Source organism: Podospora pseudocomata, chromosome 7, assembly GCF_035222375.1.
Source record: "Podospora pseudocomata strain CBS 415.72m chromosome 7, whole genome shotgun sequence".
Taxonomy (NCBI): Eukaryota; Fungi; Ascomycota; class Sordariomycetes; order Sordariales; family Podosporaceae; genus Podospora; species Podospora pseudocomata.
Window position 1 is genome coordinate 3,078,763 of NC_085891.1, and position 10,511 is coordinate 3,089,273.

Sequence of the window (10,511 nt, forward strand, 5' to 3'; positions counted from 1 at the left end):
CTGAAGACACGGCACTTCCCACCACTTCCCCCAGAATGTGAGGTGTGGGGCAGAGCTTAGCGTCCTTCGCTTGGCTGCTTGGCTGCTGTGGGATTCCGTTGAACCCCTGTTAGATGGCGCTAATCCAGGAATGCAGCCATCTTCAGGGCACTGCAATTGGGGATGCAGCTTTGAGTGGTCGGTGGTGCGATGTCGGGCCATTATTTTCGAGCACCTCATTCTCATGTCGGTGTCCACCACCTCTTTTTTTTTTTTTTTGTCAGATCCTAAAAGTTTGAAATAAGCAGTTCTCTTCTTATTGATACTCACCTTTTGTGTTAATTTCTTTGGTGTCTTATCGGTCGATAAGGGACATTTTGTTTCATTCTCTTCCTCTCGCTCCCTCACTCAAGTCGCTCCATTATCAACCGACCGACCGACCGACCTCTCCGAAGAAGCCGTTATTTACAATATTTGCCATTGAACACGATTACTGGGGCGGTTCAAGACGCAATATCAACTCTCACTCACCTCCTGTAACCCCAGATGCTCGCCTGCAGGCCATGTCCGGGATTGCGCATCTGTGCGACGGCGTCTCCGGTAGCAGCGTCGTCACGGCTCCGTCTAACAAGACAGGCACGGAGCTATCATCCTCCATTATTATTTCAATTTAGCCCGAGAACACATCACCCACTTCGGCCACCACCACCACCCCTACAACGACGCGTGTACTACACTGCCCTCTCCCCAGCCTCCAGGGTGGCCTTTTCCGACCGTTCTTTACATCCCAATTCCTCCTTCTCCACAACAGACAATTACTTCTCTACAACAACAAGACCAACAACGTCGTCATCACCACCACAATCACCCCTGAAAATGGGTCAACAACACCGCACTCACGCCGGCCACAGTCACGGCCACCACCACCACCACGACAACATCTACCTCACCTCCCAAAACAAATCCGACGCCGGCGTCCGCATCACCAGAATAGGCCTCTATTCCAACCTCGGCATGGCCATCGCCAAAGGCTTAGGAGGCTACGCCTTCAACTCCCAATCCATGATCGCCGACGCCTGGCACTCCCTCACCGATTTGGCGTCTGACGTCCTCACCCTCGCGACCGTGTCCTGGTCCCTCCGCCCACCAACGGCCAACTTCCCGATGGGCTTTGGAAAAGTCGAGAGTCTCGGCTCGCTGGGGGTGTCTAGCATGTTGCTTTTTGGAGGAATATTCATGTGCATGTCCAGCTGCGAGACTCTCTACGCTCACATAATGTTGGATCCCGCCGCGGCGGCAGAGGCGCTGTCACATGGACATGGTCATCACCATCATGGGCATGGGCATGGGCATAGTCATGGAGGAGGAGCGCCGAGTCTACACGCTGCTTGGCTTGCGGCTGGTACGGTGGCTGTTAAGGAGTGGTTGTATCATGCCAGTGCGTATATATCCCCTTCCCCTCCCCCCCTCCCTTTCCCATCCCATCACTAACCAACCTTTTTTTCCCCGTGCAACAGCAATGAAAGTAGCCCGCGAAAGAAAATCCTCCGTCCTGGCGTCAAACGCGGTACATCACAGGGTTGACTCTTTAACCGGCATCGTAACCCTCCTTGCCATCCTCGGAGCGAACTTTTTGTCGAATGCGGCCTGGCTTGACCCCGTCGGCGGGCTGTTGATCTCTTTACTTGTCATCAAAGCTGGGTTGAGCAATACACTCTCTGCACTGTACGAGCTCGCTGATCGGTCTATTGATGAGGAAGTTCGCAGTTCGATCAAGTCACAGGTTTCAAAGAGTATTGGAGAGCTAGGGGAGTCGGGGAACGTGGAGTTGACGGACGTGAGCGGGGTCAAGTCGGGGCAGAACTACCTTGTTGATTTGGAGCTGGGGGTTCCGGGGGATTGGACGGTGGAGCAGGTGAGACAAGTGGAGGAGAAGGTTAGGGAAAGGGTCGGGGGGAAGGTGAGGGGGGTGAGGAGGGTTAGGGTGAGGTTTGTTCCTACAGGGCTGGAAGGGGGAAGGGGGCTGGGGGAGGAGTTTATTGCTGGGGAGGTTAGTGCTAGGAGTAGTCCTGAGCCCGAGGAGGAGGGGAATGGGCATGATCATGGGCATGAGCATAAGAAGGAGTTGTAAAGGGGAAAGGAGGGGAGGAGTATCGTATGGCATGACAACAGCAGGCTGGGGAAAGAAGGGGGGCGGCTGGAATACTCGCCCACTGAAGGCCTGGGTTACTTGCACATATTTGTTTACTTTTACTTTTACTGTACTTAGTTACTAGATTTATATAGCAGGACACACAGCTGACAAACAGAACATGAAAAATTTGATACCCTAACCGCAACTGTACACAAGCAAGCATGGGTGATATTGAGCATGGGATTGACACTACCGGTACAGCTAATCATGGACGCGATTCTTCTTCTGAGATGAGCAACTATGAGCTCGATCTATTCTGATGTCCAGCTCCCAAGATGCTTCTTCAGATCAATGACACACAAGCACACGCGCAGGCAAACGTCATTCTTGTCCCACCAAGCAAGGCTTCCCCCCCTGTCACGTCCAAGCACATGGCATTCAGGACACACCCTTCACAACAAGAGAGTTGATAAACCAAGCCTCTCATTTCAGGGGCTACCCAGGTACATATCGACAGCTACAGCTACTCAACAAACCCCCCATCCCACATCCCATAACCCCATAATGGCATAACCCCATAACCCCATAACCCCATAATCCCATAATCCCATACTGCCTTTACCCCCTAATCAACAACCAAGCCCCCTTCCAACCCCCCATACCCCTCCAAAAACCCCTCAAACAACCCAATCGCATGCTCCACGTCCCAGCTCCCCCCCATCTCCCTGATACTGTGCATCGCCAGCTGCGGGTTCCCCAGATCCAACGTCCTCACCCCCAACTTAGCGCTCAGCATCGGCCCAATCGTGCTCCCACAGGGACTGTCATTCTTGACCACAAACAGCTGCAGCGGCACCCCCTTCCTCCTCGCGCACTCCTTCACCAGCACAATCCCCGGCGAATTCGTCGCATACCTCTGATTGGCGTTAATCTTGATCACCGTCCCCTTGTTCATCTGCGGCTGGTGGTTCCGTTCATACTTGCCCGCATAATTCGGGTGAACAGCGTGCGCCATGTCCGCCGAGATCAAAAAGCTTTTCGCGAGGGTCTGCTCAAAGGCCGTCTCGTTGCTTTCGGATTGTTGGTTCCCGTCGACCCCAGGGAGGACGGACAGCCGTCTGAGGACAGCCGGCAGCAAGTTAGAGTCCGCTCCATGGGCGCTCAAACTCCCAATCTCCTCGTGGTCAAAACACGCCACCAGCCTGATCCCCGTCTCCTCCTCCAGACCCTTCCCATCCTTCACACTCCCGATCAGAGCCTTGACCGCACAAAACGTCATGTCCAAGTTATCCAACCTCCCGCTGTAGATAAACTCCTCATTCATCCCGCCCAAAACCGCCTTTTGCGTGTCATACAGGATCAGCTCGAAATCCTGAATGTCCTCCACTTTGTCCACCCCGGCCTCTTTGGCAATGAGTTTCAAAAACTCCGAATGATGTCTCTCGTCAATAGCCTTCAGCGGCTCAAACTCCTCCTCTTCCCCTTCCTCGACATCCCCCTTCTTGTTAAGAACCTCCTCCACCAACCCCGCAATAGGCACCATCTCCTCCTCCTTATTCGGATCAAAATTGCTCTGCCTATGCAAATGAATCGCCAAGCTCGGGATCCTCACAATTGGCTTCTCCACCCTCACCAACCTCTGCTCAAACCCACCCTCTTTTACCCTGACGAGCACCCTCCCCGCCACCGACAAATCCCTATCGAACCAGCTGTGCCAGATCCCGCCCCCGTACGTCTCGACACCGACCTGGAGGTACCCGTTCGCGGTGCGTTTGCTGACTGGTTTGACACGGAGGCAGGGGGAGTCAGTGTGCGCGCCGATCATGGCGATGGGGTTGCCGGGGGACCATCGAGACCCGACGGCGAAGGCGATGAGGGAGGAGGCGTTGCGGGTGAGGTAGTATTTACCTCCGGGAGAGATGGTGGAGGGGGTCCAGGGGGTGCGTTCGGAGATGGGGTGGAAGCCTGCTTTTTGGAGGAGGGAGGTGGCGGTTTGGACTGCGTGGTAGGCTAGACGGGGGAGGGGGGGGGTTAGTTGATGGGAGGAAAGGAAGAGGAGGGGGAGACAAACGGGTGGGAGAGGCGTTGACAAAGTCGAGGAACTCGTGGGCGGAGGCGGGAGGGGGTGCCATTTTGGATGAGGTGGAGGAGAAGTAATAGCAGGGCACGCGAGCTGTTGTGTAATGAAGAGGTCGAAGTCGAAATGGGGTTTTCAAAGAGGGGCGAGCAATAGAAGAAGAAAACGAGGTGAACGCCCTTTTACAAGCAGCAGCAGCAGCAGTGGTGTGTTGTTTTGCTGTTATTGTTGTCCTCAACGCAATTCGCTGGTGATGGCAGCCTTTTATACACAGCATTTGAGAGAAAGGGATTTAGAAAAAAAAAGAAAGAAAAAGACGGAATCAATAAAAAGAAGAAACAGCTGCTTGGGTGGTGGCTCGCTCTTTCACTCTCTCTTACGTTTTTGGCGGGGTAAAAACTGCTAGTTCTCCCTTTCAAGTCACAGCTTGCAGCTCGGAGGGCGGGGGAAGGAAGGTCAACATCATCACCCCACTGGCCTGATGGAGTCGGTAGCCGCGGTGGGGTTCCGTGGGGCCGGCGCGGGGGGGGGGGGAAGGGGAGAGGGTTGAGGGTTCCTTGTTGGATTTATCATGAAATATTGTCTGTGGAGGGTATTATATTTGATGCTTTTTTTCTCTCAATTGTTGAGCTTTGGATTTTGCTATTAGGTTAATGATGGGCTCAATAGGTATTTTGCTCTGGAAGCTTTCATCCCCAACCCGCCCGTCCCATCAAAAACCATACAACCAATCAAACACCCGGCATTACCTACCCACCGTGCCTACGCATCCCCTCTCTCTCCCGCTTCCCCACTTCCTTTCACCTCTCCGCCGAACCACTACTCGGCACGAGAGCGGCCCGATGATCAACAGCAAGGACCGGGAAGCGTCTAAGCTATCCCGCCACTCCGTCTTCACCATCACCAAACAGGCAGCTCCGGAACTACCTACCACCACGACTTCCCAAATCCAAAAACTCATGACAGGAGTTGAGCCTCAATCAGTCACCCTCACCGAATTGGATTACACGTAGGGTGACCCACCGCCTAGCCTAATACGGTTGACACGAGTGAGTGGGCAGGCAGGCCTGGGGAAGGTGTCTATCTGGCCGCCTGAATCTCGCCTCACCTTTTTTGCCTCGCCTCGCCTGGTCAGGCAAGATAGGGAGGGAGGCCTTGCAGCGGGCACGGGGTACAGCCATGATGCCAGCCCTACCAGGCACCAAGCAGGAGGGTCCTGCTCTTTTGTAATGTTAGCAAGTGGTGATTGGTTGGACGGCGGTGTTGTAGGTAGGCTGCCTCTTGTAGAGTTCGATAAAGGGATATGGCACGATAATGACTGTTGCGCTTCACAATCGCAGTGGAAAAAGAAAAGGCCTATTAGATCTACTTTAGTCATTTAAACACACCAGGTGGTCAGTCGCGTGGGCTGGTGAGAGGCCTTCTTGGTGATGACCACCTCGGAGGCTTGCATCTGCTTTGCTGTCAGTGTATCTTGTGCATTTCACACTCGCTTCGACTCTGTAAACACCTGCTGCATTTGGATGAGCACTTGAACTTCATTTGCAAAGTCCCATGCTTTGCATCTTGCAGTGTCCAAAAGCAAACATCTATTCTTATCTCCAAGCCCAGCACCATAGACACCTAGGCAACTTTCTAGAAGCGACTCATTCTCAGTCCGATCCTTGGTTCAAAATCTGAAACGCTTCTTCTAGAGGCAAACATCCTTCCTGGAGCTAGTCTCGGGGTTTGCATCAACGAAAAGAGGTTTGTTTGCTTGTTATGTTTCTATTCTGGAGTATTACTTACCCTTCTTGCTGAGCAATTCCACCAGCAATTATTCCCGTCTGTTACCATGAGGCTCAACATGATGTTGATGGTAAACAATCCCATGGCTAACCCAAAGTTGGTGGAAGCCTGGAGCTTCCAGTCCGGTTTCGTAGCTCGGTGTGACTCTCCTCCCATCATCATCATCATCATCATCATCAGATGAGTAATACCGTCGCTTCAGAAGGGGGATTCGCTTCCAAGCTTTTTGGTCCACGTTGTCAGGTTACATCCTCTCCAGTTTTCCCGTCTTGTCTTTTCCTAGCCTGTGGCTTTTACATAGTGGGTAGTTGGTTGCATGGATGGGGATTTTGGCCTGTGTTTATAGTGCACAAATGTATCCAACATGGTGATCAGGCTGGAGAAAACCCTCGATACACCTAGTTCGAGCCCCGAGCTGAAATACATCTTCTATAGATATATATATATATATATATATCAAAAAGATGGAGCCACCTGCAACTTCTCCTCGTGTGAGGTGCCTGAAAAAGAAATAGCTGAAAGGCAAAAGCGGAATCTCCAAAAAAATTAGGGTTACGTCGCATATCACGAGCGCGCGCATCGCAGCAGCAGGACACATTCGCATGGCATGGCATGGCATAGCACCTGTCCATCGGGGGCAGTCCTCGTTCCTGGCGAAGATCTATTTTCTCCTCCTTCTCCATCTGTCCGTTGTCAGCTTGTCAATTCATCCGGGCCGTCACTGGGTAGGTAGGCGAGGACGGGGGGAGCCAAGTTCAGGAAAGGTGTGGCGAGGTGTGATCTCCAGGTACAAAGTCGATTCCTACCCCCGTCCTCAAACTCCCAATTGAGTGATAGACCGTTTTTTTCTGGAATACGATCGAATGGAAGCTGGTGTCTTGCAATCCAGGTCCCTGCCTTGAAGCCTCGCAAGTCTTGTTGGTGACATGCCAGGTAGTTTGAAGCAGCTGGATGTACTCCCAAGTACCTCAAAAAACCCCTGCTCACCTGGACCTTTGCCTTGCCTGCTCCGTCCCTTTGCCAACCCACCCGCCCCACTCTTCCCAAGTTTAAACTTATGATCCCAGCATCTCGCGTTGCGTGGCTTTTCTCACCTTTTGGTCACCTCACCTCTCTCATGCTGTTGAACTAATCAGCCCGTTTTGCTTCGTACTCCGGACCTTCCAGCGGTCCCATTTGCCCAGATGAAGGTGTTCAACACCATTCAGGGTTAGGGGTCGACATGCTTGGTAGATGCACCTCGCCAATCTCTACATCTCATCTCCAATCACCACCACCACCACTCACCGTTTACATCGGCGAATTTCCCCCATCTTTTCCCCGTTACAATTTTTCATCCGAAATTTAAAATAAAATAAAATTCAAATAAAAAAAATCCTCCCCCCAAAAAAACCAAAGAAAGAAAGGGAGGGATAGTGACGCGCCTTTGTCTTTCGTCTTTTCTTTTCTCCCTTACCCCTTCCCCCTTGTTCAATTAGCGGAGGATTTAGAGATGCGGATAGCAGATACGCGAAATATGACGTCCCAATCCCTACACACAGTGTGTGTTGCAAATATCCCCATGATAGATCAAATCTGCGACCATGATACCAACAAAGACACTCTGAACCGATCAAGGTAGAGAGAGAGAGAGAGCGGAAATAGGATTTGGCCCAAGCTCAACCTTCCCAGATCGAGCGAAGGGCTGCACAAACGATGACGATCCTTGGCGGGTGCGGGCGGCGGGCGATCAGACAAGGATTTTGTGTCAACTCCTTGTTGTCAACTCTCGGTCGAAAGCAACATTCTCCAGGAAATGTCATAGCTACCCGACATATCTGATGGGAAAGGGTTTGTCGTGGAAGATCCGGGGATGATGATGGCTGCTGCTACCTTGTGAGGCGAAGGGGACCGTAGCCTTTTGGTTGTGGTGAAATGAGCGAGGATGATGATGCAGCAGTGTTGGACACTTCTGAACCAAGGCAAAAAGACCACCACATTTTCATTCATTTTTTTCGTTTTTTTTTTACTTTTTCTTTTTTTTTTTCTTTTTTCTTTTTTTTTACACTCTACAGATATTCTTCACCCACCTCCCGTACCTTGCAGCTATTCATTCTTATCATGTTTTCTTTTCATCCCCCTCGTACCTTGCAGCTAAAGTTCCGACCCATTTTGCACTCGTAGCTGAGTATCAGTGGCAACTATTCCCGCCTTTCTCCAGCAAATCTCTAGGTATTCCAACTTCCACATTCCACACTGTCTATTTCGATAGAAAAGCCAATGTGGCAAAAAATATCTTTTTTGTAGGTGTGGTCTCTGCGGTCTCTGAGTGGGTGGTTGTGTGGCTCCAGCTCCGTCCCAACGCTGCAGGCTGGCACACCTCTTTTCTTGGCAACAAGAATCGCCGCAAAAAAAAAAAGAAAGGTACAGGTTATCAGTCGAGGAGGAAGTTTTTGGAATTATAGAGAGTTGGCTGTGCGCGAGGGTATTGCGTGTGAGGATGAGCTGGCTTGATCCCGGTCTTCCGGGTCGACTACCTGGATGGGATGAAGATGGGGGGGTTGTCTACGGTAGGGTATCTAGGAGGACAAAAGAGCGTGGGGGATCAGCGCGCAGGAAGGGATGGATAGTTGGTTGGGATGAAAGCCTATAGACTTGATTAAGAAAAAAGGTGCTGTTCAGATAAGAGCTGCTGCTGTCCTTGTTCTCATGAAAATGTACAACAAGTAAGGCTCGATGAGGTGAGTAAGTGAGACCTCACATGACCGCTTGTACAGATCGTGACTTTTTCTCTGTCCCTGACCCCAAAAGTCTGGGGGGGTGGTAGATGTCATGGCAGGCTAAATCACCTGTGACACGGGTTGTACAGAACCAACAAAACTTACCTGTGTAAGGTGATGCTATAGCTAAGAAAACAAAAGGTTATTCTGCTTGAACTCGTGGTCTCTGCTACACACGGAAGACAGAGAGAGGCGGGGAACGGGAGGATGTATGTGCGTTTTAATAGAGTGATTATGTGGGGAGATATATTGCGGATGTTGGAGAAAAACGGGAATGGATCATGGGGGACTGATTGGAGTTTGTAGGAGGAGATGCAATAGGGGATTCCTTTTATAGGCAGCTTTGGTCCTCTCTCGCGTTCGTATGATCATTGTAGAGCGATATGGCTTGGGAGAGAGGAGCTGGACGGAATGACGGTGGACGATGCAGCGTCACTCTGAAATGGTGAACAATGGCGTTGTCATTTGTCACTTGATCGCCCCACTTTTTGGGATGGTGCTTGAGCCCTTGTCAGCGAGAGAAAATGAGGGAGGGGGTTCAAGAGGCTTCGGATTCGAATTAAACAGAGGAAATCAAACATGTTTCTTCATTTTCAAGTTGATATCGGTGTATCAGACTGGTCAATGGCTGCACATGGACCGAAACTGACAGATGCCTTTGAAAGGTGTTGTGCTTCAGATCTCGACGTTGGTCCAGTCGATTGAGTTTAGCTCTCGTAGATCCTCAAGCGCAGACTGTGGGAATCCTGTCTGAAGAGAGACAGCGAGACTTGTGTGCACAGACCACCGTCAAGCTTTGTGGTTTTTTTTTAAATCAGCGGAGTCTTTGGTGGAGGGATACCCGCCTCTTTCATGGTCCCCACCAACCCCAGCGCACGAGGGCCTGAGAGAGTTTGATTGTCCAGCTTCGATGCCAAACCTCGCCTCGACGAAATGTCTTTGTTTATTTTCAATCAGAGAGGTTTACTCCTCACAGAGGCCCTCCCCCACGCTGAGGAAGCCGACGCGGGGTTCTGCTTCACCGTCCTCTCCCTCGCAAGCAAGCGTGAGCAAAAGCAGCCCAAGAGAGCTCCAAGAATCCGAAACGGGCTTGGTAGAGTGGGCGGCAGCGGCTGAGCAAGGGGGTCATCCTGGGCCCGGGCCCTTGGCCCTGGCACTTCCTCTTTCGATCTCAACAGCCGGGAGGCATTAGTTGGGCAGCACCATGACTCCATGTAGGTGCGCACTCTAGGCTGTATGGAAAGAAGATGATGAACCACGGTTGCCCACCGAGAGCGCAGCGAGCTCTTGCGCTATCGGGGCCTTGTAGGGCAGCCGCAGCACGGGGGCGACGGGCGGGAGAGCTCGGTGCAAGGGCACGGCAACGCACGGCGGACGACCGACCGATCATCGCAAGGCGGTAGAGTCTGGAGAGCCTGCCTTGTCACGCCCGGATGACTGTGACAGTCATGCTTTCCACCGTCTACCGATGCTGGCCAACGGCGACAGCGAGGCCGTTGGTTGTACAGTCCCATACCGCTGCACTCAAGCGTACGTGACCACTTGTCAGCAGCTCATCGCTACTCGACAGACGAATCTGACAGAAATCCGCAATCGAAGCGTGAAATCTGACAATGGCTGAGGTGTTCGTTCGAGTTTCCTTGATCATGCACTTGGTTCCTCTCAAGACCATAGGGGAATTCCACGTTGTTGAACCTCGGACCCGAACAGTTACGCAAGGTCCCGTCATAGGCCAAGCCCATCGCCTTCTCTGTCGTATAGAAAGCTCATCAAG

At 51.9% G+C, this 10,511-nt stretch overlaps 2 protein-coding genes across 2 annotated transcripts; one reads left to right on the forward strand and one right to left on the reverse strand.

The window, feature by feature from the left end:
• Positions 1-260: 260 nt before the first annotated feature.
• On the forward strand, positions 261-2,311 carry MMT2 (mitochondrial metal transporter). Its single transcript, XM_062893888.1, has 2 exons — positions 261-1,417; positions 1,497-2,311. Exons 1-2 carry the CDS (start codon positions 526-528, stop codon positions 2,108-2,110), a joined length of 1,506 nt encoding a protein of 501 aa, XP_062739739.1. The 5' UTR covers positions 261-525; the 3' UTR covers positions 2,111-2,311.
• Positions 2,312-2,725: 414 nt separating this feature from the next.
• Positions 2,726-5,501, reverse strand: QC762_710450 (uncharacterized protein). Its single transcript, XM_062893889.1, has 2 exons — positions 4,185-5,501; positions 2,726-4,123 (listed from the first exon to the last, which is right to left on the reverse strand). Exons 1-2 carry the CDS (start codon positions 4,465-4,467, stop codon positions 2,739-2,741), a joined length of 1,668 nt encoding a protein of 555 aa, XP_062739740.1. The 5' UTR covers positions 4,468-5,501; the 3' UTR covers positions 2,726-2,738.
• Between the last annotated feature and the right edge of the window lie 5,010 nt (positions 5,502-10,511).